Below are 26,145 nucleotides of genomic sequence, written 5' to 3'. Positions count from 1 at the left end.
CGCCCAGCGCTCGGCCGGCCGGGCGGGAGGGCCGGGGCCGAGCCGGGGCCGAGTCGGGACCGAGCCGCAGGTAAGACGCGCCGCTCTGCGCCCACGGCCGCCGGGCCTCCCTGGTCCCGCACCTGCGCGCCGACGGGGCCGCGCGGGCAGCGGGCAGGGGGCGGGGGAGCGGAGCCCGGTGGGCCGGACAAAGGCGCGGGGGTGGGGGCTGCCGGCGCACCTGGCCAGGTCGGTCCCCGCCGCCGCGGAGGCGGCCCAGGTCTGCGTCAGGCCGGGAGGGGCCGCCGGGCGCGCGTCTACGCGGCCTGGAGAGGGGGGCGCTGGCCCGGGCGCCGGGGTCCCCGCCCAGGCACCGGCTGGGCCCTGGCCGCCCCCGGCGAGCGCTGATTCAGGAGAAGGCGTCGCTCCCTCCTCCTCCGGGCCCGGCGCTCCCGCCCGGCCTCCTCCGGGCCTGGTCTCCCCTCCCGCGGTCCCTCCCTCCGTCTTCCTCCACCTCCCTCTCTCCTCATTTCCCTTCGCCGCCGCCGCCTCTCCGCTGTCCGGGCCTCCGTTCAGTCTGCGCTTTCCAGCCGCCCGCCGCCGCCCCTGCCCCTGGGCGACTCCACCTCCTCCCCTCCCCTCCAGGCGGGTGGCCCTTCTGGGGGGACAAGTTTGGGGTGTTTAGTATTCTCCCTCCTAGCAACGATGGCCAGCCTAGCCCTGAACCGGCCGCAGGCTGTTTGGGAGCCTCCTCGACTCCAGGCCTGGGCCTTTTCGAGATGGGCTGGCAGCGGCAGGGGCGGCCTGCCCGCCACAGCCGCATAACCCGGCTCTGGGGGGGTTGGCCTCCCTTTGCCATAAGCAGAGGCTGTGGCCTCCTCTGGGCGGGGTCCCCTTCCCAACTGCCCATCACGACCTGGTGGCAGGTGATGGCAGAGTGTGGGAGCTGGGCTGGGCTGGGGGCTGGGTGGGGACTCGCCTAGAGAGAGCACTGTCATCTCCGGCTGTGCTGATGAGGCCTCCGGAGGCTGCAGGGGCTTGGAAGTCCCCGCCCCTTCGGCTTCCAGAGCTTGCCCCGCTGGCTGGACCCTGAGGAAGGGCAGGGGTCCCAGGATGAGGGGCTCTAGCCGGCTGGGGCTGGCTTTTGGGTGGATTTTTCGACATCTTCCCACCTGCTTGCCCGAGGTGACCTGAGGGTTTGCCCTGGGTTACGTGGTCACTTGGGCCTTCACCGATGGGTGGGGCCTGGTGTTGAGACCTGGCTCTTAGGAGCCTCAGGCTGAGGCTCTGGGTGTGGGCTTTGCAGGGACAGGGCCTGGGGATACTCCCTGCGTCCTGTGCTCCCGCCAGGTGCCAGCACCATCTTCTCTCTCCCTGGTTATTGTCTCACGTCTTAACTAGTCTCTTGCTTGACCTGCCATCTGTTCTGCACACTGTGAGTCAGATCCTGGACCCAGGACCTCCAGGGCTGGCCTCACGGGTGTGTGACACACGCTCTCGCATGGGCCCCGCACTCAGACCCTGCGCTGGGTTTAGCACTCTGCTCTCGCTGTTTTGAAATCCTTCATAATTTTGGAACAGGCCTACTGCATTTGCAGTCTGCACTTAGGGATGCAGCATGTCCTGGGCCCTCCAGGGCCTCCCCCCTCGCTTCCGGACAAGCCACAGCACTCCTGGGAGCATGCGGCCCAGCGTCTCGGCCCTGCCTGTTCCCTCTGCCTGGAGCACGGCCCCCAGATGTTCACATGCCTGCCTCCGCCCGCTCCCAGTGAGCCTTCCCTGACCACCCTCCTTAGATGGACCCCTCGCGGGTGCTGCTGTCCCCACCCCGCACCTTGTCACAAGCTGTTTCCCTTCTTGCTGCCCCCCCTCCTGGCTGGAGGGGAGCCCCGTGATGCGGGGACAGTGTGTGTCTCTCAGAGCCCAGGACACCACCTGGCGCATGGCAGTGCTCAGGACACGTTTTACCCAGTGCGTCTGTGTGTGTGTGTGTGTGTGTGTGTGTGCGCGCGCGCGTGTGAGCTTCCACAGGAGAGCGGCCAGGGCGCTTGTAGGCGGTGCTCCGGGTGTGTGTGGAAGCTGTGTGCACATGTGGGGGGTGCAGGTGTGTCTGCACATTCTGGTACCTGAGCCCCTGTGACATGGCTCTGGGCAACTGGCATCTGTGTGAGAGCACGTGCACACTGGCTGCGTGGGGCCTCAGGCTGCCCCAGGGCCTGGTCTCGGGTGACACTGGCCCTTGTCGTCACTCCGGCTGCCCCCACTGTGCCCCTCAAGGCACCGTGATACTCCCTTGTCTATCCTGACCATATCAGCCCCCAAAGCAGCACCTCCCTCCTGGGCACTGCTGCCCTGACCACCCGGTACTGTCCTGGCCTGGGGGCGTCTGCAGGGCGGCCACGGTGGCCACCAAGGGACGTTCAGCCCCCTCTCAGTGGCAGGCGTATTGATGGCTCAGGGCTCTTCAGCCATCTCCTCCCAGCCCCCTGCCTGGGCCCACCCCAGAGTGTCCAGCAGTGGGAGGCAGAGCCTCTGGTTCAGAGTCTGTCCTGGGTGTGGACCTAGCCTTGTGGGGACCCTGAAGGGCCACGCTGAGTCCCGCCTGGGAGCAGCTCGTGCAGGTCACAGGGACACGTGTGGGTCCACACGCAGGCAGTGTGGCTAGCGCCCCATGCACCCAGTCTCTGGCACCCAGAGAGAGAGAAGAGGCTATGTGTGGGCCTAGAGTGTAAGGGAGGACCGGGCGACCTTAGCCTGGGAGGGGTCCACAGGGGACAGGCACACTCGGCGAGGGGCTGGCCCGGAGCCCAGCGTTTCTGGAAGCGGCCACTGCTGTGGTGCCGTGGAGGTGCTTGAACCTCACCGGGGCAGGATCTGTGCTGGCCTTTGGGGTGTCCGGGGGCCCGGGCCCGGGCAGGGGAGCCCTGCTCTGACGACGCCTCCCCCCCAGGGCCGGACAGGCCTCGCCAGTGCCAAGATGAGCGTCACCTCCTGGTTCCTGGTGAGCAGCAGTGGCACTCGCCACCGGCTGCCCCGAGAGCTCATCTTCGTGGGGCGCGACGAGTGTGAGCTCGTGCTGCAGGTGAGTGCGGGCACCTGGGCCGGGGCGGGGCGCTGGGCAGGAGGGCGCCACCCCGCTTGCTGCGGGACCCCTGGGGAGGAGGCCCGGGCGTTTCCACCTGGGCTCGGGGGCCTCGGGTGGCTGTGTGCACTCGTGGGTGAGGGTCCCTGCCTCTGCGTATTGGACCGTTTCTGATGGGAAGGTGCTATCGGATTCTGAAGGTGTCGGGGCCCACCTTGGGAGGGTGCCTGAAAGCAGATCTGTCCATATCCTTGTCCGGGGGCCCCCACAGGGCCGTGAATCAGGGGGCCACAGGGTCAGCTCTGACCATCAGAGCTGTCCAGTGGAAGGCTAGTGCCCTGGGGGGGAGGGTGGGGGCCTTTCTCAGGCTCGAGAGGCTGGCAGGGCACTAAGAGCCAGGACACCAGGCATTCGGCAATCGGGAATTTCTCCGTCCCTGAGTTTGAGTTGAGCCAACCTTGGCTTCCATGGGGTGCACGTGTCCGGCTCCTAGGAATGAGGAGGGGAGGGGGCGGGGGACTTGACCCTGTAGGGTCCACAGGGTTTCCCCATCCTCATGGGGTGATTGAGTCGGGTTCCTTGCAGCCCTGACCCCTCCCCAGCGTGGCACCTGGGTCCCTGTCCCCAAGCCCTCCAAGCTCCACACTCCCACTATGGGACTCTCAGGAGGTGTCCTAGGTGGGCTGCACTGCCCGGTCCAACCAAGTGGCCCACTTGGGTGCAGGGTGAGACCCCCTCCCCTGTTCCATGTGCAGCCCTGGCTGCTGCTGCCCACTCACTCCCTGGGATGCATGGGGCTTGGGCTGCAGCCGGGGGTCCCAACCATGTGCATGTCCACTTGGGCAGCAAATGCAAGGCCTGTCCATGTCCAAACACCCTGACTTCTCCCCAAACGTCCTCTAATTTGCCTGACTCCAGACCCAGCAGGACCCGCCCTTGCTTGTTCGGTCTTTTCAGTATCTTTGATCTAGAGCAGTCTCTCTCTTTTTCTCTTTGCTTCTTGCCTTTGGAAGTCGGTGGGTCTGTGCAGGGCTGGGTGAATGTTTTCTGTAAAGGGCTGGGTATACATTTGAGGCCTTGCGGGCCACACGCCTCCATCACAGCCACTCAGCTTTGCTATTGTTGAGAAGACAAACGGGCTGCGCCAGTCAAACTTTGTGGATGTTGATATGTCAATTTCATATCATTTTCACCTGTCCTGAAAGAGTTTTTTTTTTTTTTGACCACGTAAAGTGTAAAGACTGTTCTCAGGCCACGTAAAGCAAGCAGAGGCCGTAGGTCGCCCCCCCCCGGCCTCCTGGGGTGGCCGATGCCGAGGTCTTGATGTGGCCGGTGGCCCCCTGATGGTGTCACGTGACATGACCTCTGTTGTCTGTCCATTGGCGAGAGATCCGCAGGGGTCACCACGTTTGGCCCTGACCCCTGGCAGGGAGTTGTGTGTTCCCTGCTGTGACTGTGTGGCTTGTCGATGGCCCTGCCCTTCCACCGGGGTGGCTGGGAGGGCCTCTCATAGGAGGTGGCACTTGATGGGAGCCTGTGAGTGCTGGGGGCCCAGCGTGCTTGCGCCTCCTGCCTCCCGCCCGCCGCTCTGTGCCCTGCACCAGGCCCTCACTCTGCCTGCTTCTCTTCCCAGGGGTTGGGGGAGAGGCTGCCGGGACAGGGGGTGGACAGGGTGCTCAGCGTGAGTTTGGGGTCCAATTCCTAGTTTCTGGACCAATCATTGTGGAGCCCTGAGCAGGGTGGAGGGAGGGGGGATCCTCAGCCCTCCATGCTGGGCTGGCCCTGGCCTGGGTGCACCTGCATTTCTGCCCCAGGCTGTCCTGGGCAGCGTGGCCGTGTCTCCATCACACGGGGAGACTGAGGCTCAGGGAGGTCACGTAGCTGTAGAGTAGGTGTGGGAATGCCGCCCCCTCCCAACGCCTCCCCCCTCCAGCCCACCTGCCCCTTGCTCAGGACGCCCATCCTCTTGCTGTGCTGTCCTGCCAGCCCCTTTCACCCTGTACTCTTCTGTGGAGCCCCTGCTAGGGAGTTCCTCCTGCACACCACGGCCTCAGTCCCCACGCCACCGCCCGGATGGCCACTGCACACGCCGTCCCCCCCGACAGCTTCTCCCTAGGATGGCAGCTCCAGGCTCCCGGGCCTCTTGGCTCCCGCCTGGCGGCCCCTGCGGCTTTCCCCCTTGGCCTGGGCTCTGGGTGTACGAGACCCCTCCCTGGAGGTCCTGTCCACACCCACAGCCTCGGTTTCCACCTCTGCTCACGTGATGCAAATGGTGTCTGTCACCGTGCTGTCCCCAGTCTCCTGCGTCATCAGCTCCTGGACATCTCAGAGGCAGCCCGAGCCTGGTGCTGCTGAACAAACCCCCTTCTCCTCTGACGCCGCCGGGTGTCCAGGGGCAAACCCCGACCTTCCCTCTCCCCACCTCGTGCCTCAGGCACCCCCGAGTACTGCTCCCACCCCCACCTGGGTGCAGGGACGGGTACCCCCGGCCGCTAGGCCGCCTCGGGGCCACAGCCTCTCCCCGCCTGCCTGGCTTTCCGGGATCCTCCACGCCCGCCCCATCCTCACCCTCTCCCTGCCACGTGCTCCCGGAGCACCCGGGCCTGCCCTCTGTGTGTCCTCGCGTCCATTCCCACATTTGTCACTCGATGGTCACTGACCCCACGCTGGAGCCTGGGGTCTCCACTCCAGGGCTGGGCCGCCCACAAGCACATAAGCCGGAGCCAGGTGACCCCCCAGGAGACAAACCCAAAGGCAGCACCGGGTTTGGGACAGGGAGCTAGGGGGCCGACTGGACACGGCGATGTTGTACTGAGAGCTGAGGAGTGGGAGCATGGGGGACGGTGCTGGCAGAGGGCGCTGGCGGAGGCGGGGGGGGGGGGGCCCTCTGTCCGGCGGGGAGGGGGAGGCAGCGTGGCGGGAGGAGACGAGGCTGGGGAAGAGGGGCCGTCCAGGAGGCTGTACCACAACCCAGGCAGGAGTGCCCACGTGTGGACCTCGGAGGGGCGGGGGCAGGGGCGCTGTGTCCCAGCGGCAGAGTCGCCAGCCTGGCCTCGTGCCGCCATGCTCTTCAGCCGGGCCACCCGCTCGCCAGGGTCCTGACCCCCAGGGCGAGCCTGGCACAAGCTGGGCCAGTGAGGACGTGAGCGGGGACACGGGCCCAGGTCTGCCTGGTGCCCGAGCCCAGGCTGCCTGCTGTGGTTCCTGCCCCTGTGTCCCTGGGCTCTGGTGCAGGGCGTGTGTGTATGTACGTGTGTGGATGTGCACGGGCGAGTACCTGTGCGTCGGCACACGTCTGTGCACACATGTGCGCACACAAACACGTATGCGCACATGTGCATGTGTGCACACGTGTGTGGATGTTGTACATGTCTGTGTGTGTGTGAGAGAGAGAGCCTGTGCGTGTTTGTGGCAAGGTGTCTTCTCTGCCTTCGCCTGGTTTGCCACGTGGGACGGGTGACAGCTGGGATTCATCTGCACGCGTCCTTACCCGGAAACCACGGCCCGAGAGACCCAGCTCGGGATCCCCCTGCACACACACAGGCCATGGGCGCTGTGGCCCCGCTGGGGTGGCGCTGGGCGTGAGCTGGCAGGAGGGTGTGCCCAGAGCCTGGGGTTTGGGCCGCTGCCAGGGCCTGGGCGGGGCTTTCACCCATGGAGGGCGTCAGACCCAAATTTTGGAAGCACATCTTTATTCCATTTTAAAGTGACTACAAACAATTAGGTCCTTTTCCAAAAGGAGCCTCTTAAGGCTATTTTACGTGTCTGTGCCCCATTCACTCCATTTGCCACGTGGCCTGCTTTGTGTCCTTTTAAGTCTTGAGTCCTGCCTGGGCCAAGGGACCACCTCCCCCTCTGGCATGGGCTTCCAGCCTCTGGGCACCTGGACTTGGGGCGGGGGTGGGGTCTGCCTCGGGCCGGGAGGGAGGGAGGTCTCTGGATGCGGGACCCTCTCTGCCTGTGCTCAGGGGTCCTGGCGCTCCCCGCAGTCTGGGGAGGGGGTGGGGCAGCCCAGGCTCTGGGTACAAGCGTTGGGGAGCCCAGGGCTGAGCGGGGGTGGGGCAGGGTGGGGCGTCTTGCTGGGAAAGGGAAGGTGGGCACCGGGAGAGCGTGGCTCAGGAGAGGGCATGGCACCTGCAGAGGCAAAGCGTCTGGCCAGCAGGCAGGCGGGGGCAGAGCGGCGAGAGGGAGGTCTGGGGAGGGCTGCGGGGATGCAGGCGGGGGGCAGATTGAGGGGTGCTGACCAGGAAGGCCAGCGGGGGTCGCTGCCTGGGGCTGAGGGGGTGTGGCCGGAGCAGTCGGGTGGGCGCTTGGTTGGCGGCCTTCCTCGGGGAGGCTGAAGGGCCAGGCGGGCAGGGAGGAGGAATTGGGTTTGGCCAGGCTGGGCTTGAGTTGGGGGTCTGAAGCTTGGAGGTGGGGGGAGGTGTTCAGGCCAGAAAGGTCGGCCCAGAAGCCCCTCTAGGGGGCTACACCTCGGCAAAGGTAGCGGCCAAGCCTGAGGCACAGAGTGCCCTCCCGCTGTCGTCCTCCACGTCTGCCTCAGGCCGAGCAGAGCCCCCGTCCCGCCACGTCCCGGTGTGCAGGCACCAGCAGCCCCTCTCAGGCCCGCGGTCCCCGGGAGCCCGATACCCGGCCACGTGGAGGGCAGAGTCCGGCCCCAGTGGCATCCAGGTGTTGGGCAGGGCTGAGGTGGGCAGGTGGCTGGGCACGGAGGGGGCGCAGGAGGAGGGGAGCCCCCAGCCCCTCAGTGAGCCCCAGGCCTTCCAGCTGCCAGGCTGGACTCTAAGGAATGCCTGACCCACGGGGCCACCCAGCGGGGCAGCTCCCTGGCCTGAGGTGGGGCGAGCCCAAGCACGCAGGCCCCTGGGACAGCTGCTGGTCCTTGTCTAGGCCGCCCGGGGACTGGGTCCTGGGGAAGCTCTGCCAGCACCTGCAGCCGGGAGACCGAGGCCCAGAGGAGGGCGTGTGGGGCCCCCCAGTGTGCCCTGCCCCCACCCCTGCCTGGGCCAGGCCAGTGGGAGGGGCTGCCTCGGGGACCAGCGGGGGAGTCCAGTGGAGGAGGTGGTGCCCACGTCCGGGGCACAGGCTGCGGCCAGGGTGGCCCAGAGCTGTCTAGCTGTGGGTGCCGACTTTGAGGAATTCGGGACGGGGGAAGAGATGAGGCCGGGGGCGCGGGGCAGGGGGTCTCAAGGTCATACTCTCCTCGCCAGAGACCCGTTGCTTTGGGAGGCAGGTGAGTTGGCACTGGAGCCCCGCCAGGATCAGCCCTGGGGGCTTCCGGGGGAGGGAGGCCCGTGCTTCCCCTGGCTCACGGGGATGGTGCTGGTGCAGGCGGCTCCGGGCTGGCCTCTGTGTCCAGGAGGCCCCGGCTGGCCCCGCAGACTCTGCGCCCCCCCTTGAAACCTCCCCTGCACCCCTGCTCCCTTCTGGAGGACCCAGGGTCCGTGGCAGCATGAGGTGTGGGCCTGCAAGCCCCTGCTGGGCCCCCGCTGCAGCAGCAGCATTGTGCATTAAGCCAGCCACCTCAGGCCTCTGAGCCCAGGAGAGGCTGGAGCCTCACAGCCCTGCCTGCTGCAGTCTCCTTGCCAGGCCCTGCCCTGGCACCTCGGCCAAGCGGCGTGACCTTGGGTGGGGGCGGGGCTGGACCAGAGCCCACGTCCACCCCACCCCACCCTGCTGTGCGCTCCTGTGTCTGGGTGAGGGAGGCCCAGCCCTGGGAGCTCCAGTCCTCGGGGGAGGGTGTTGGGCCCCCCCCCCCCGAAACTGGCCATTTCTGGATGGTGCCGGAGGGGCTGGGTAGGTGGAGAGAATCAGAGAGAAAGTGGCCCCGTGGAGGTGGCCGCTGGCTGGGGGAAGGGGTCTGGGCACTCACCTGGGAGAGCTGAGAAGCCTGGAGGGTGGTGATGCAGGGACTCAGGTGCTGGGGTACCCTCCCAAGGGCCGGCCATCCTGTCCCAGGCGGTGGGGAGTGAGTGTGTGGGTCTCGTCGTTCCCGTGACATACTCTGGAAGTGGGGGCCCTGGGTGTCTCGTGGGAGCCCTGCCGGGCAGGTACTGTCATCTGCCCAGGGCTGGGCCCCAGCACCCCACGGTTGGCCGGTCCTGCCGGTGTTTCCTGGGGCTGCCCCAGGCCTGGGCTCCTCAGGTGGTGGGGGAGGGATGCAGCTGCCACCCAGACACACGGGACCTCCAGCAGTGAGGTGTGGGCAGCGGGCTGGGCGGTGGTGATGCGCTCTGTGTCAAGACCGCCGGCCCCCTGGCTGGGCAAGGCAGCTCGTGCTGGCGGTGCCTGATCCAGCAGAATGTGACCCTGTGGCCCTGTCCCTGCCTCTGTGTCCCTGGAGTGGAGGGGCTGTGGCCCTCCAGCTTGACTGTGTGAGGGAGCTGGGTGACGGTCCTTGGGGAGGGGTCCTGGGTCGGCTGGTGGCCAGGGCAGAGCTGGCAGTGCTCGGGGCGGAGCTACCTGCATGTGTTCACGCGCTTGTGGCATCTGGGTGGAGGGTGTGCTCAGGACGTGTGAGCCTGTGCACGCGAGCAGAGGCAGTGGGGCCTGAGGCACGTCACGCGTGTGTGCACGTGTCCGTCACTCCGAGAGGTGTGCGCTGTGGGCCAGGCTGGGCGGGGGCGGGCTCCCCCTGAGCGCCCATAGCCCTTTGATCCTGCCGCCCCCGGCCAGCCTGCCCTGCCCTTGGGAGTGAACGGCGTGTCCCAGATCTTCCGAGCGTTCCCAGCCCCTCCCACGCTGACCCGGGAGCAGTGGCTGGGATGGCAGGGGGCACTGGCCTCCCGGTGCCTTGGAGGACTGATCACAACGGGAGGGGCCCGGGTGGCAGGCTGGGGCAGGAGGAACCCCGCGGCCTGCTCCGTGGCCAGGACGGCTGGCCGGGTCAGGCCTGGGTGGGCTTTCTGGGGCACACGCGCTTGAGGTGTGGAGGCGTGGGTGGGACCTCGTGGGCTGCGTGGCCAGGGGCCTGGTGGTGGTATTGTGGTCGGGTGGGGGAGGGTTGGAGAGTGGGGAGTGGGGCCTTCTGCGGGGTGCCTCCGCCTCCTGGGCCACCTGGCCCGGACGGCCGCCCGAGGGTTTCTGTGTCTCCCCAGTCCCGCAGTGTGGACAAGCAACATGCTGTCATCAACTACGACCACGACAGGGACGAGCACTGGGTCAAGGACCTGGGCAGCCTCAATGGGGTGAGTGCAGGGCCTTTGTGCTGGCCCCGCCCCCTGCCCCTCTCCAGGACCCGCCCCCTGTGCTGGCCCCGCCCCTCTTCCCAGCCCAGTTCTGCCCACACCCTGGCTCCACCCCTCATCGTGGCCCCACCCCCTGCCCCTCTCCAGGACCCGCCCCCTGTGCTGGCCCCACCCCCTCCATGACCCCTCCCACCGTGCTGGCACCACCCCCTCATGGCCACACCCCTCTGCATTGGTTCCCCACTCCAGCTGGGCCCCCCATGGCCACACCCCCTCCATGACCCTCCCCCTGTGACGACCCCACCCCCATTCATGACCCCTCCCTCAGTGCTGGCACCACCCCAGCTCCATCCTCACCCTGGCTCTGCCCCCTCATCATGGCCCCACCCCTCTGCTTTGTCCCCACCTGGCTCCCACCAGGACCTCCTGCCCTGGTGGCCTCCTTGGGAGGGCTCCCACTGGGTAGGGCCTCTGGGAGGTGGGGCTGCCTGCTGGGTGAGGAGGAAAGTGGGCCCTCAGGTGGGCAGGGGAGGCATTGGGACCTCCTGCAGGCTGGGAAATGGGGCTCCTGTGATGGATAGGGCTGTGCTGGGGTATCCTGTCCTAAGGGGTATATGTGAGCTCTTTTGTGAGTTGGGGGCAACAGGGACAAGGAGGTGACCAAGAAGAAGTCCCTGGCTGCAGGAGCAGAGAGGGGTTCAGGTGGAGACAGGGCGGGAGGGACAGGGAGGGGCTCTCTCCAAGGTCCAACACCTGTCTGGGTGCCTTGTTCTTTCTGTGTTTGGTCTCCTGCCCTGCGAGGCTGTTTCAGTAAGAAAACAAACCACCAGCCTCCACCCCCGTATACCAGCTGAGGAGGGCCCTTCCTCCCTCCCTCCCAGCCTGTGAAGTCTGGTCCCCTGCATCCTGAGCTGGGGGTCCCGCAGCAGCCTCAGGCTGGCCCTGCCTCTGCCATGTGAGCACTCCAGCAAGTGCTGCGTGCCACCCCCCGGTCTGCCTCAGAGTGCCCCCCGCCGAGGGTCTCAGGCTCTGCTGGGATCTGCCCCCTGAGCCCCTCCTCCCTCAGCACCCCATCGGATGAAGCATCCCTGCCTGAATGGGCCGCACAGTCTGAGCGGCCTCGCCCCGGGGCCACCCTGTGGGTGTGCCTCGGTGCTCCCGAGGGCTTTGGGGGCTGGGGCCGGCACGAGGCTCTGTGTGGATGAGAGACGGGGCCGTCTCACAGGGGTGTCCACGGGTTCTGTGCTTGAGGGGCTGTGTCAGGGTCCCTGGGTGCTGGGTGGGGCCTGGCGCCTCGGCCCCCTCGGCCGGTCCTCCTGCGGCCATCTGTCCTGTGGTCCCGTTGGGCTGTGAGGCTGGTGCGCCCCTGCTGGGAGGGCGGCGGCACAGGAGGGCCTGGTGATCCGCTTCTGGGGGCTCCAGAGTCGTCGGCCCGCCGGCCCCGGCTCACCTCCGCCACCTGCCTACTCCGCAGACATTCGTGAACGACGTGCGCATCCCGGACCAGAAATACGTCACGCTGAAGCTCAGCGATGTCATCCGATTCGGCTACGATATCCTTCCGGGGCGCTCACCCCTCCTGGCCTCTCCCTCTGTCCCCAGGGCCTCAGTCGCCCTGTTATGCCGGAAATGGGTGGGGGCCTCAGGGGGTTAGAGGCAAGAGGGTGAAGCCCGGGCCAGGCTCCGGCCTGAACTCCAGCCCCTGCCACCTGCCCCCCAGCCAAGGCCCCAGCCACGGACACCTTCTGCCCGCCCTCTGGGCTGAGCTCACACAGGGCCCGGGGAACGGGAGAACTTTCCCGGGACCCGGAGTCCTGGTGTTCCTGGGGGCCGCCCAGGCATGGCTTTCTGTGCTCAGGACGTGGGTGAGTGGGGGCCGTGCCTCCGCCCCGGGCAGCCGGGGACCCGTACATGTGGCAGGAATGCATCCTCTCCTCCATCTGCATTCACCTGGGCACACCCGCTGGCGGGTGTGGACCCAGCGGCTGGCTGAGGCCCTCCGCACCCCTGAAGCCTCAGGAGGCCCAGGGCTGAGGGGTGGTCTGGGATGGGAGCTGGGGCTGGATGCATGTGGCATGGCCTCTGGGGCCCCGCTGGGTTCCTGGGCTGAAAGTGGGGTGGAGAGCATCCCCGCGGACCTAGGGCACATGTGTGCGGTGACCTGGAACAGCCTCTGTCCTGTCCCCTGACCGGGGACAGCACGGCCTGCAGGCTGTCCCTGCGGTGTGGACGCGTGGCCAGTGCACACGCGTTGGGGGGCAAGCTTGCAGGCATCTGCACCAGCCCTGCCCCCACCCCGCGTTCCCTCTTCATCCACCACGCCTGGGAGCAGAGGACGCCGTCCGAGGGCCCCGGCCTCTTCCTGCTTCCCGTTCTCCTTAACGCGCTGTCACATTCCAACATGTACGTGCTGGAGCGGGTGCAGCACCGCGTCCCTGAGGAGGCGCTCAGGGTCAGTGCTGGTGCTGGGCCTGGGGCCCCTGCATCCCTGTGTCCCCACAGCCCTCCACTTCCCACTGCCCATCTCCCCCAGGCCTCTGGGCCGCCCTGGCCCGATACGGTGCCGTGAGTCAGCCTGGTTTGGCCTGCCCTGCCGGATGGCCCAGTCTGGCAGGTGGGGAAGATAGTCATGCCCCCCCCCCCCCCCCCCGCCCCGCCCCGCCCCCGGCTGATGCAGCCACAGACTGCGGGTGTGGCTGGAGCCCCAGAGGAGGCTGCTTTGCCCAGCGGGAGGGGGTGGTTGGGGGGGGGGAGGGAGGGCCCAGGGCCCACCCGGCATCTTGGGTACCATGGGTGGGGGTGGCCAGGAGCAGGCCGGAGGCGAGCAGGGGGGCAGCTTAGGGGACGGCCTCGTGGGAGGTCCTGGGCGAGGGGCACCGTCGAGCACCCTTCCTTCAGCTGGGGCTCGAAGGTCCCAGTGTCGGCCCACGGCAGGTGGAGCCTCTCCCTCCCCCTTGCTCGGTTGTGCAGGAGTCATGGAGCAGGACTCGGGGGACCCTGCCCAGAGCCTCACCCGGGAGCCCCATGGCGGGGGGTTGGGGGGAGGCTTAGTCCCATCTTCCAAAGTAACCGTGGGCAGCACAGGGAGCGTGGGTGGCCTGCCTGGAGTCACACGGCCAGTGAGGGGCAGGGCCGGTGTGAGCCCGGCGCCGATGACCATCGAGCTCAGCCAGCTGGGGCCCGGCGTGCACACACGCACCCGTGCGTGCACGCACGCGCACACACGCACCCGTGCACGCACGCACACGTGCACGCACACATGCGCACACACGCAAGCGCGGACAGGCTGCTGCTCCCCACCCCCCACTGCTCCTGAGGGCTGTCCCACCCCTCCCTCTGGAGGGGCCTGTGGGTGGCAGTCTCCCCTCCGGCGGCTGCTGTCCACTCCCTCCTGGAAGCTTGTGGACCTGAGGACGCCCCCAGCCTTGGGTGCGGACCCCCAGCTTCGAGCCTCGTGACGCGGGCAGGTCTTGGGCTGTCTGCTCCGCGGGGGCTGTGAGGGAGACCTCATGCCGCTGTGGGGCCGAGGAGCGGCCAGGCAGGTGCCCTGGGCGGGGGCGTCCTCCCGAGGCAGCCCCCGCCCCTCACCCCGGCCGCTGCCCACAGCACGAGAAGTACACCAGCCAGCTGCAGGTGAGCGCCACGAGCCCGGCGCCCAAGAGGGGCGAGGCCGTGCCGGAGCAGGCGCCTTACTGCGAGGCCGCGAGCCCCAGACCGGAGAGGGGGGACCGGAGGCCGGGGCCAGGTAGGATGGTGTGCAGGGGGGTGCGGGAGGGGCCTCGATCCACCTCATCCAGGAGCTGACCTTTCACCCCCGCACCCCGACATACACACGTTCCCCTCCCCGCACGGCCCCCCAGCACGTGTGCCTGCATTCCTGCACCCCTGTAGCCACACTCACTGTGCACTCCCGCACCCCTGCCCCATGTGGTTCAGTCAGACTGCAGTGGCTCTCAGCCCCCAGGTCACCTGTTAGTGGCCCGAACCACTTAACGGGCCCTGGGGCAGAGACCAGCCCTGGGTGGGGCTCGCCGCTGTGGGGCAGGTCCTGGGGGCGGAGGGCCCAGGCTGGGCTCAAGGGATTGCCTGCCCCAGGACCGGAATGCTGAGGACAGTGCCACCCCAGGGACAAGCCTCCCCTGGAACAGCCGCCCCCTGGGGAGGTTGTCACTGCCGTTGTCACCCGCCAGGGTTGCAGAAATGGGGCTCAGGGTGGCTGGCCAAGGTTCTGGGCAGCTGCAGATCCGAGCTGGGAGGTGGTGCCGGGGCCCCCTGCAGACCCCAGCATCTTCCCCGGCTCCGGGTCTCCGCCTCTGTCTGTGTTGGGGCCACAGGGACCCAGGGTCAAACTCTCCCTCTGCAGAGGCGGCGGCCTACCGCACACCCCTGTACGGGCAGCCCTCCTGGTGGGGTGAGGACGATGGTAGCAGCCCGCCCGAGGAACGGCGCCAGGACGAGCCCGACACGGGTAAGTCCTGGAGGGCAGCCTGCTCTGGAGGTGCCCTCTCGGCGGGGCCGTGGGCGGGAGAGACGGAGCTGATGGTACTCACGGAGGTGGGTGGGGTGAGGCTGCCACCCGTGAGCACGTGCCTGGCCTGAGCACGTGTTTCCCCACAGAGCGGCCCAAGGAGCTGGCTCAGCGGGACAGTGACCTCGCGGGGACGCCGGCCGCCTTCCGGGCCCCCGCGGAGCCGCAGGGCTACCCGTTCCGCCGGGAGCCCAGCTACTTCGAGATCCCCACCAAGGAGGCCCCCCCGCCGCGGGCCCCAGAGGTGCCGGCACACGAGGCGCCCACCAGGGATGCAGAGGCGGGCGGGGGCGGGGTGGCCCCCGTGGTGCAGAGCCACGCCTGCTTCACCATCGAGTTTGACGACTGCAGCCCCGGCAAGGTGAAGATCAAGGACCACGTCACCAAGTTCTCTCTGCGCCAGCGCCGGCCCCCTGGCAAGGAGCCCACACCCATCGAGGTGGTCTCTGCGGAGACCAAGGTGGCCGACTGGCTGGTGCAGAACGACCCCAGCCTGCTGCACCGGGCCGGCCCCGCCGACGACCGGCACAGCACCAAGAGCGACCTGCCGGTGCACACGCGCACCCTGAAGGGTGAGTGCGCGGCTGCCTGCCCTCGCCTCAGCGGCCTCGTCCCCCTGGTCCGTTTACGTTGCCCGAGAGCCGCCTGCCCCATCGGGGGCCGTCCAGTGTGGTCCTGTTGCTCCTCTGGGCCACGTGTGCTGGGTTCACGGCGGGGCAGCGTGTCCCCGACCACGCGACAGCGGTGGTTGTGTGTCGACCCCCGGGCGTTTCCTTTCCCTCGGCCTCATGAGTTGGGCCCCCGCCCCCTCCAGGCCACAAGCACGAGGACGGCACGCAGAGCGACTCGGAGGACCCCATGGCCAAGGCGGCCGGGGCAGCTGGGGTCCCCTCGGAGGCCGGCGGGGAGCAGGTGCGGCTACAGAGGCAGCTCAAGCGGGACCCCCAGGAGCTGCTGCACAGCCAGCAGGCCTTCGTCATCGAGTTCTTCGATGAGGACACGCCGCGCAAGAAGCGCTCTCAGTCCTTCACGCACACGCCACCCGGGGACCCCAGGCCCGACAGGCGCCGCGGCCCTGGGCCAGCCGACAGGGACCGCCCGGCCGCCCCCGCCCCGTCCTCGGCCCGGGGGGCGGGCAGCAGCTCGGGGCCGCAGCGGGCCGGCTCGCTCAAGCGGGAGAAGACGGAGGAGCGGCTGGGCAGCCCCTCGCCCGCCGCCCGGGCCCCTGCTCGCCCTTTCGGCAGCGTGGGGCGCCGCTCCCGCCTGGCCCAGGACTTCATGGCCCACTGCCTGCGGGATGGCTCCCCAGCTGCCCGGTCAGGCCCCGAGAAGACCCCCCCGACGCTGCCCACCCCGCCGCTACCCCGCGGGGCCAGCCCCGTGGCCCCCTCGCCCCCACCGCCACCGCCTGCTGACCCCCAAGTGACGAAGGCACGCAAACAAGAGGAGGACGACAGCCTCAGTGACGCAGGGACGTACACCATCGAGACGGAGGCGCAGGACCAGGAGGTGGAGGAGGCCCGCAAGATGATTGACCAGGTACCCGTGTTGGCGCAGGAGGCCTGGGAGTCCGGCCTCGGGCATGGGCTCTGACCTGCTGCCCGGCTGTCCCTCCTGGCAGGTCTTTGGGGTACGGGAGTCCCCTGAACTCTCCAGAGCGTCCTCGGCCACCTTCCGTCCAGTTATCAGAGGGCACAGAGACGAGCCTGGTGACGGAGTGGCCCAGCGGATGGCCTTGCTGCAGGAGTTTGCCTCCCGGCCAGTGGGCGGGACCCCTCAGGTGGAGCTCCAGGTGTGTGGGACTGAGTCCAGACACCTCCCTGGGGAGGGACTGGGCAGGGAGAGGACAGCGTCTGGGCCGGGGCCCCGGTCACTGCCTCTTGCATGCACTCGGAGGCTCTGGTCATGCCCGAGCTGTGGGCTCCGGGCCCTGGTGCCCACCTGTGCAGAGGAATCAAGGGTGCCCGGGTATATGTGCCCATGGGCGGGGCTTGGCTGAGTCTGGGGTGTGGGGACCACTGATCTCCAAGCCACTCAGCCGGGCTGAGACGTGGCTAGTTATGTCAGGGTCCTGCAAGCCAGGTGAGGCCATGGGGGCTCTCTGGCTGCTTCTCTTGGGGGGCAGGTGGCAGGCATGGGGATGGTGTGGGGGCCAGGTGTTGGGGTGGGCTGCCTCGCCCCCTCCTGCCCCCAGCACCTCCCCGTGGGGCTCCTGTCTCTCCCTGCCGTGGACACGCTCCTGCCCTCCTCTCCGTAGGGCCTCCCAGTACCGGGCTCCCCCGGGGGTCAGAAGTGGGTGTCCCGCTGGGCCAGTCTGGCCGACAGCTACTCGGACCCAGGCCTGTCAGGTAAGTGGCTCCAGTGCCGCAGCAGGGAGGGGGTAGCCTGAGGCCACCAACTAGGCAGAGGGGCGCGCACGTCACTGTGCCCGGGGGAGGGCCAGCTCCTCGTGTGGGCCCGCGGGCAGCGCTCCCTCTAACCAGCCCCCGTGTCTTCCAGACGACGGCCCCGGGCGCAGAGCCAGAGAGCTGGAGGGGGCCCTGCCTGTGCGCCAGCGACGACTGCTCCCACAGCTGCCCAGCGACAGGGCGGACAGCCCCGCCGGCCCCGAGGCCACCAGGAGGAGCGGGCCGGGGCCGCCAGAGCTGGGCGGCGAGCAGGCCGGCCTCCTCTTGGGACAGGAAGACCTGGAGCCCGACAGCCTCAGTGACGCCAGTGGGTCGGACGGAGGGCGGGGCCCTGAGCCAGGCGGGGGCCTGCAGGAAGAAAGACGCGGGAGCCCCCAGGAGGGACTGGCGTGGACGAGGGGCCGGCGCTCACCGAGGGCCCCTGGGGAGCCGGCCCCCACCTCTTTCTTCGTTGGGGACCAGAACGGGGAGGCGGCCTTCCCCAGGAAAGCGACTGTGGCTCCAGGGCAGGCGGAGGGCCCAGGGCGGGCAGCCCAGCCCAGCCCCCTGACGCGGGGCAGCGTGTACGTCAGCACCAGCGGGAGGATGGTCATCCAGCTGCGGACAGGGCGGTCCCCGGAGCCTGAGGGCCCCGCCCCGGCCCCCCCCAAGGAGGCCCCAGCTTTCGTCCGGCAGGAGAGCTTCACCAAGGAGCCGGCCAGCGGCCCCGCAGCTCCTGGCCAGCTGCCGTCCATCAGCAGCCATCCCCTCCTGCAGGACCTGGCTGCGGCCCGGGCCTCACGCATGGACCTGCGCACTCAGGACACCCACCTGATCCTCAAGGAGACGGAGACGGCGCTGGCCGCCCTGGAGGCCAGACTGCTCTCCAAGTCCGTGGAGGAGCCGGAGGGTGAGTTGGGTGGTGCCCCTGGGCCGCCAGAGGACTCCCTGTCCGGGGACTCCGACGTGGACACGGCCAGCACCGTCAGTCTGCTCAGCGGTAAGAACGGGCCCAGCCCGCAGCCCACGGGGCTGCAGAAGGAGAAGCTGCCGTCCCCGCCGGCAGCGCAGGACCTGGGGGGTGTCGGCCTGAGCAGCGCCCGCGAGCGCCTCTCAGAGAAGCAGCGTCGCCCGCTGGGCCCAGCGGACGGGGGCCGCGGAGAGCCGGCAAGGCGCCTGGCCACACGGCGTGGCCACGGGCCCCGAGGGTCCCTGGACTGGCCCGATGAGGAACGAGGCTCCAGCCTTGCCCACCTGCCCGGTGTGGACACAGTCACTTCTGACCACGAGACCTCCGGGGCCATGGGGGCAGGGCAGCGGGGGCCTCGCCGCAGACCCACGGCCCCACCGCCGTCCCCTGTTGCCCGGGAAGAACAGGGCCGCGGCTCAGCCGGCGTCCAGAAGGTGCAGCAGGCGCTGACCCGCTCCAACAGCTTGTCCACCCCACGGCCCACGCGGGCCTCCCGGCTGAGGCGGGCCCGGCTGGGGGATGCCTCAGACACAGAGGCCGCAGATGGCGAACGGGGGCCCGCGGCCAACCCGGAGCTGGCGGGGCAGCCGGCTGCCGAGCAGGCCAAGAAGCTGTCACGCCTGGACATCCTGGCGATGCCCCGGAAGCGGGCCGGCTCCTTCACAGGGCCCAGCGACTCGGAGGTGGCCCCCACCCGCGCCGGCTTCTCCGGCCGCAGCGTCGAGTTGTACTGCGCCGGTCGCAAGCCCGCTATGGCCGAGGCTCGGGCCACCGCCAGGAAGGCCACCAACACCACCACGGTCCCCCGCCAGCCCTTCAGCAGGGCCCGCCCGGGCAGCGCCCGATACTCCTCACCCAGTGAGTGCTGGGAGCGGGAGGGTGGCCCCGGGTCCGGTCGGCACGGGCAGTGTGTCTGCAGATTCCTGTGCGTCGGCCTTGCACCAGCTACGGGGCCCCCAGTCCTGGCCCTGGAGGAGCCCCTTTTCCCATCGGCGGGTGTTTCTCTCCCCACCACACACACACATACACGTGCACCCGGGTGTGCACGGGTGGCGGGCCTCCTGCAGCCCCCAGGCGGTCCTGGTGTGAGCGCAGAAAACCCCGACCATCTCCAGCCTGGAGGGACTGCCTCTGACTCGCAAGCAGGCCTGGGTGACTGCAGGCGGAGGGCTGGGCCTGGTCCTTCCTGGAGTTGCGGACCCCACGTGTGCAGCAGGGAGGGACGGCTGCCGTGGCACCGGAGCCGGCTCCTGCCGGGGTGGATGTGGGCATCCCTGCAGCCAGGCTCGCCCTGCGGGGGGACTGACCCATCCTCTGAATGAATTGGTCTAAGGTGTCAGCACTGCTGGCCCAGCCCCGTGCCGCTGCTTCCACACCTGCCCCAACCCCCAACCCCTCCCACACCCACGGCCTTGGAGTTTGGGCCCCTCCCTGCCCGCCAGGGCTGCAGGGGGCCAAGGTGGCATCTGCCCCATGGCCGAGGGGTGAGGGCCACACCTGCTTGGTGGGAACCCCCTGCCCCACCCTTCCTTGTACTGTGCACGTTTGCGGCCGCCACAGGGGCTCAGCGCAGGGGTGGGCGAGGAGTCGGGACTGAGGCCGGGCAGGTACAGGGAGGGGCTGCTGTGGGTGAGCTGGGTTCTGACCACGGGCTGTGTGCGGCCACGTGTACGGCCCAGCCCAGGGCCATGGCTGATCCACGTGGAGGGGTTTACCCCCACCCGGGTGTCTGCAGGCACCAATTCCCAGTTCCCTAACCCTAACCAAGGGTGCTGGTTCCTGCCTGATGGGCACAGACCCCTGCCCTGGAACGTGGCCCCTGCCACTGCCAACCAGCCACGACCCTGGGCTGCTCCACAAGGGCCCATGGACACGCCAGGCTGCCCGTCTGTGTACGTGCTTCTGGGCTCGCGGTGGCCTTGCAGTCCCCGGAGCCCAGCAGCTGCTGGCGCTTCAGCCAAAGGGCGTCTGGGTGCGGGGGTGCCAGCCGCAACACAGCTCGCCCTGCAGCACCGGACCCTTGCCTGGAGGGGCCCAGGGCTGCCGCAGGTGCTGAGGGCTGCTTTGTTCTGTTCTTGCTTTTGGAACCAATTCACTCACCCGAGACGTGCGTCGCCGGCAGCAGGGCTCGGATTGCACATCCACATCCGAGGAGGAGTATGGCTCCCACCACGGCTCTCCCAAACACGCACGCCCCCATGCCTCAACAGCCACGCAGACCCCACGGGCTGGCAGCTCTGGCCGGGCCCGACCCCGGGCCCCTGGCCTCCGGGACACAGATGACGAGGAAGGAGAGCCCGACCCTTATGGTTTCATCGTGCAGACAGCCGAGATTGCTGAGATTGCCAGGTGAGTGGTGCCAGTTGACAGCACAAGCTGTTGATCCACAGGGCGCCTCTCCTTGGGACTGGGCTAGGGGTTTAGTTCCTAAAAGGGCTTGGGAAATGCTTGTCAGGGGGATGGATAGATGGGTGGATGGGTGGATGATGGTTGGGTGGATAGAAAGATGCTGGACGGTTGGGTGGATGGGAAGTTGGATGGGCAGTGGGTGGTTGGGTGGATGGATGATGGACAGTTGGGTGGATGGATGTTGGATGGTTGAGTGCGTGATGAATGGATGGATGGGCAGTGGGTGGTTGGATGGATGGATGCAGATCTGCCCAGAAGTGTGGGGGAACCTCTGGTACAGGAAGGTCTTCTCCAAGAATTTTATTAAAGATGAGGTCCTTCATGCAGTCATTCAGTGGAAGCATCGCCTCCAGGTCAGGCACTGAAAAGGATGGTGCAGAGGTGGCAGGGAAAGAGAGTGGTCTTTCGCTGAGCAGTGGTCGGTGCTGTGATGGCTTGGCCCTGCAGGGCTTGTGGAGAGGGCAGGAGGTGAACGGCTGGGGCTGGTGAGTGGTGAGTTTTGGTGCCAAGGATGCTGAGCTTGAGCCGGTGAGGCACCTGGAGGGAGGTGAGCGGGGGCAGGTGGCTCCTAGGGCAGTGGCCCACGTCGGGGATGGAGGTGTGGGCATCATCAGCACGAAGACGGTGACCAAGGCTGTGGGCCGTGTGAGGATGTGCAGAGCATGAAGAGAAGAGGGCTGGGGACAGAGCTCTCGGGACACCTGGGGGGTGGTTGGAGGGAAGTTACCTGTGCAGAGTGATGCTTGCGGGGGGGGCCGAGGGGTCGGCCAAGGAGACAGGGTGTGGGGTTCTGGAGGGGGGCGCCGCACCTGGGTGAGGGGAAGGGGGTGGAGGTGGAGGGAGAGAGGAAGGGGAAGTGGGGGCCCCCAGGGGCTTCCCGAGTGGGCGAGCTTGAACACACCAGCAAGCAGGGTGCGGAGGACAGAGGGGGCGGAGGGCGGGGCTGGCTGGGGGCAGGCACGGGGGGCAGGGGCACGGGTCACTAGCAGTTCGAAGGGGGTCCTTCTGTGTTTTTTGATGTCGGAAGGGTGGGAGCAAGTCGGGGACCCCTATCTTGAGGGGGCCTGGGGCAGCCCTTGGTAGGAGGCAGAGGCCAGCCAGGGGAGTTTCTCCAGCTGTGCCCAGCACCTGTCGGGAGGGGCTGTAGTTGCCGCCGAGAGTGGACGGGCACGAGGGCTGGCTGGGGGGCGCCCTGAGCAGAGCTGGAACAGCTGCGTGCGGAGACCTGGGCCTTGGTCCTTGGTGGGTCCTGGGGTCCCGCCCCTGGAGTGACTGCAGGCGTTGGAGGGCTGAGGGAGTCAGAGGCCAGAGCCCGCACCCCCCCCCGCCCTGAGCCTAGCCAAGGGCTGGAGTAGCGCAGAGCGCACCGGCCGTGGGGCTGAGGTGCTCTGAGGGCGGGCGACGGAGGCTTTTGGCTCCAGCCCTGGGGCTTCACGGGCAGTCGGGGGCAGGGAGCTGGTCCCCAGCTGGCCTGTGTCCTTTCCTGGGTGGCCCGGGAGCCTCTCAGAGTAGCGTGTGTTACCGTCGTCAGGGCGGAGGGGACGGAGGTCTAGGCTGTCTCTGGGGCTGCAGGCTTGGCCTCCCTGCCCTGTGGAGAGTCCCTGGCCTCCGGGCCTGCCTGGCTCTGACCCTTGGCAGTGACTCTGCCTCCGTCTCCCTGCCTGTGGAGCGGGGCTCGTGTGGCCCTGGTGGCCAGAGGAGCAGTGGGTGTGGCCAGGAGCCTGTGGGTGTCTCTGCCCACCCTTCCTCCCAGGGCCCCGCCTCAGCCCCCCCCCCCCCACCTTCAGGGGGTCGGGCGCTGAGGCGCCCACTGGGAGTTCCTCTGGCACTGCTGGTGGCTGTTTGGGTGTAGTTTGGGCCGGGCTGGAGGCTGTGTACCCCTGGCCCTGCCCCTGACCCAGTGGCTGCCTCCTGGGAGGGAGTCCCTCCCCACCTGGGCGGGGCGGGGGGGGTTTCTGCCTGTGGGGGGGATGACATCATGTCCCGTCTGGCTCCTGTCCCCACACTTCCCTGCACTGAAGCCAGGCCCAGGAGGACCCCGCAGGACCTGCCTTCTCTCCTGCCGCTGCAGGCTGAGCCAGACGCTGGTGAAGGACGTGGCCACCCTGGCCCGCGAGATCCACGATGTGGCCGGCGACGGCGACTCGCCGGGCTGCCCGGGGCCTGCCCACAGCCCCTCTCGCGCCAGTGCGCCCGGCGCCCCCGCCTCCACCATCTCCGCCCGCGAGGAGGTGAGCCTGCCCTCGGCAGCCCCCTGCGCGCTCAGGTGGGGGGCCGTGGCTGTGAGCCCTCCCCGGGGCCGCACCCCGTGCCCAGCACCGTCCCCCACCGGTCACCCTGAGAGCGTGGACCCGGCACCTGCTCCACGAGGGCGGGGCGCCCAGGGACCCCGAGCGGCCGGGTGGCATCTGCTCTGTCCACCGCCTGGCGGCCGCCCCGTCCCACAGGCCACGCCCCTGCTCCCCCACCTCTGCAGCTGGTGCAGCGCATCCCCGAGGCCAGCCTCAACTTCCAGAAGGTGCCGCCCGGCTCCCTGCGCTCTCAGGACCTGGACCAGAACATGAACGACCGCTGTGAGGACCCCCTGGCCGGCAAGACGCGGCCTCGGAACCGTGAGGAGGCAGGCGCCCCTCCCCGCAGAGAGCTCGCCCTGGGCTCTGGGCCGCCTCAGGGCGTGGAGGGCACAGGGCTTCCTGGGGCGTCCAGGCGCCGGGCTGATGCCAGGTCCTCGCAGGTGATCTTCGATAACCTGATGCTGAACCCCGTGTCCCAGCTGTCCCAGGCCATCCGCGAGAACACGGAGCACCTCGCTGAGAAGATGAAGTGAGTCGGCCCGCGTGCCCGCTGGCCAGTGAGAGCCCCTGGGGGACGGGCCGGGGAGCCACCGCTGCTTAGCGGACACCCAGCCCGAGGCCCTGACACGGGTACAGACAAGTGCCTGTGCGCCAGGACTGTGCCACGTGCGCGCGCGCGCGCGGTTTGGCAACCAGACCCTGGGCCTGGGAGGGCCAGAGCCCCCAGGATGACCCGCCCCTCCCTCTCTGCCCCCTCCTTCCTCCCAGCCCTCCCCACATTAGGCCCAGAGACAGGACACTGGTACCGGCCTGCCCAGGTGCTGCTCCAAGCCTCAGTTTGCCCTTGTGCCCAGGAGGGGGTGGCATGGACCTCCCCGTGCCTGGCGGGGTGGCTTGGGAGGGCGCCATGCCTGGGTCTCTTGGTGACTGTCCTCTGCCTGTTCCCACCCCGGCCCTCGGGGCACAGGATCCTCTTTCAGAACACAGGGCGAGCCTGGGAGGACCTGGAGGCCAGGATCAACGCGGAGAACGAGGTGCCCATCCTGAAGACGTCCAACAAGGTGAGGGGCCCCTCTGCCCCGGCCGCAGGGAGACTCGGGGGAGCTGCCTGAGCCTGGGACCCCGACTCCTGCCCCCGGAACCCCAGGGAGAGGCGAGCGCTGGGTGGTCCTGCCCCATCGGCCTCTTCCCCGTCCGCCTCCAGGAAATCAGCTCCATCCTGAAGGAACTGAGGCGAGTGCAGAAGCAGCTGGAAGGTGGGTGTGGCCAAGACCCGGGGGCTGGGGGGGCTGCACTGGTGCCTCTGGCCGTGCGGGGGGTGGGGCGCAGGTGGTGGGAGGGCTGGCGGGGGCCTTGGTGGAGCCTGGCTCACACCCACAGCTAACCGGCCGGGAGGCCTCCGGGTGGGCACGGGAGGCAGGGCAGGACCCTCCGGCCGGCCTGACCCTCCCCACCCCCCCAGTCATCAACGCCATTGTGGACCCCAGTGGGAACCTCGACCTGCTGACCGGAAACCGGGGTTCTGTGGGCTCGGCCCAGCTCGGGAGAGGCCGGCCGGCCTCCCAGAGTCCGTCCTCCCCCACCTCGGCCCTGCCAGCGAGGAGCTTCCCGCAGCGGGCAAACTGCGGGACCCCCGGCCTCCCGGACCCCTCCTTCCTTCCCTCCTTCCTCCCCGACACAGAGCGGTTCCTGATCTAGGTGGTGGGGCCGGGCGGCCTCCCCGCACCCTGGGCCTGGACGGTTCACCACAAAGACTCCCACACGTGCCATAACCCCGTGGGTGCCCAGGCCCCCTCCTCAGCTCCCAGTGCCCCCCCCCCCGCCCCACTGGCCTCCTGGCCTAGCTCCCGCTGTGGCCGATGCCACAGGCCAGTGTCCGGGCGTGTGCCCAGCCTCCTCTCCATCGCTGTTACTTTGTCGTTAGCTTTCAAGGAAGGAGTAGTTTGTGCCATTGCAGCAGGCTCCCCGGCCTGGAGGGTCCCGCTCTGCCTCGTGGTCTGGGGGATGCGTGCGTACCCGCCCTGCCCCTCTGTGCTGGCCGGGACCAGGTGGGGGGAGCAGACTGGGCGATGCGGTCTTTCAGTGCCAAACACAGAGCAGGGTGGTGGGGGGACGCCTCGTGACGCCCCGGGACTTGAAGCGGCAGGGTGCGGGCTGGGCAGGGCGATGGCAGCTCCCAGCCGCCCCAGAGTCCGGTGGCCCGGGGCGGGGACGCAGCCCGTGGAAACATTTGTGGCAGGAACCCCACCGCTTTGAGCCTTTGGTGCCAACACAACTGCCAAACTCACTGAGCACGTGGGCCGGGCGCTGTGCACACAGGCACATGCACAAACCAGGCACGCCTGCGCTCACACGAGCCCAGGCTCAGCCCCCGACACGAGCCCGGCACCTGGCTTCCGATGGTTCTGGGCCAGATGGAGGGGAGCGATTAACCAAAGCGGCCAAAAACCGGGCTTCAGAAGCTCCCTGGACAACGTGCCCTCCCCCCACTCCCCTCCCCGCTGTCCTGCGGACTCTGTGGGCATTAATTGGGTGCCTCACAGGCCTCTGTGCTCCAGGTCCTGTTGGGGGGGGGGTAGGGACAGCCCCCCAGGAACAGTTTTATTTCTCAGGATTCTTTCAGCTGGGAACGTGCCAGGCGAGCAGAGCCCAGCCCCCTCCTGGGGGCTGATGTTTCCGCAGCCTCGAAGCCAAAGAGCCCACTGGCTGCGGCAGGTGGGGCTGGGGTGCCCCACACCCTGCCTGGCACCTGCGCTGATGTTGATTGCAGGACAGGGCCGACTGCGGGGGGCGGGGTCACCGAGGCTGGACCAGAGGCCAGCGGGCGCGGGTCTGGGGCCGCGGTGGGTGACGCGTGTGTCCGTGTTTACATTTAGCTGACGTGGGGCCCCATGCCCGGGCCCTGCGCCCCCTCCCCGATGTGTACGTGTGTGAGTGGCAGTGGGGTCCGCGGCCGGCCCCGTCCGCGAGCCTGCTGTGTGCACACGGAGGAGGTGCGAGTCCTGGTGCCCCGCCCCGCATGCTCCGCACAGCTGCCCACAGCCTGTCCCCCGGGCACGAGGAGTGGCCGTCCGTCCACCACACTTCCATCCGCACCCCCCGCGGTGATCGCCGTACAGTTTTTTTATTCACAAATTCATGCTCCTACCCCCTCCAGCCTTCGCCTTGGGATTGGTAACTTATTTGTCTGGCTTCTTGGAGGCACCTCTGTGCATTTTGTCCTCAGGTGGTCTTATGGATGTCTTTCAGAAAATGGTTATTTTATATGATTTGTCATGGAATTTGTTCTAATAAATCATTCTTCTATCA

General features: G+C 68.4%; 1 protein-coding gene across 1 annotated transcript; it reads left to right on the top strand.

Annotated features, from left to right (window-relative positions):
• Positions 1 to 26,145, top strand: CEP170B (centrosomal protein 170B). The gene is made up of 19 exons (XM_068539537.1): positions 1 to 70; positions 2,930 to 3,061; positions 10,159 to 10,248; positions 11,723 to 11,803; positions 12,644 to 12,700; positions 13,855 to 13,993; positions 14,612 to 14,716; positions 14,866 to 15,348; positions 15,591 to 16,315; positions 16,398 to 16,568; positions 17,034 to 17,124; positions 17,276 to 18,991; positions 20,239 to 20,482; positions 22,614 to 22,773; positions 23,019 to 23,162; positions 23,277 to 23,365; positions 23,804 to 23,897; positions 24,041 to 24,092; positions 24,299 to 26,145. The coding sequence occupies exons 2-19, from the start codon at positions 2,957 to 2,959 to the stop codon at positions 24,532 to 24,534; spliced, it is 4,782 nt and encodes a 1,593-aa protein (XP_068395638.1). The 5' UTR covers positions 1 to 70; positions 2,930 to 2,956; the 3' UTR covers positions 24,535 to 26,145.

This window comes from Eschrichtius robustus, chromosome 1, assembly GCF_028021215.1.
Source record: "Eschrichtius robustus isolate mEscRob2 chromosome 1, mEscRob2.pri, whole genome shotgun sequence".
Lineage (NCBI taxonomy): Eukaryota > Metazoa > Chordata > Mammalia > Artiodactyla > Eschrichtiidae > Eschrichtius > Eschrichtius robustus.
The sequence above is the reverse complement of the archived record's forward strand: the minus strand, read 5'-3'. Positions and strand labels throughout refer to the sequence as shown.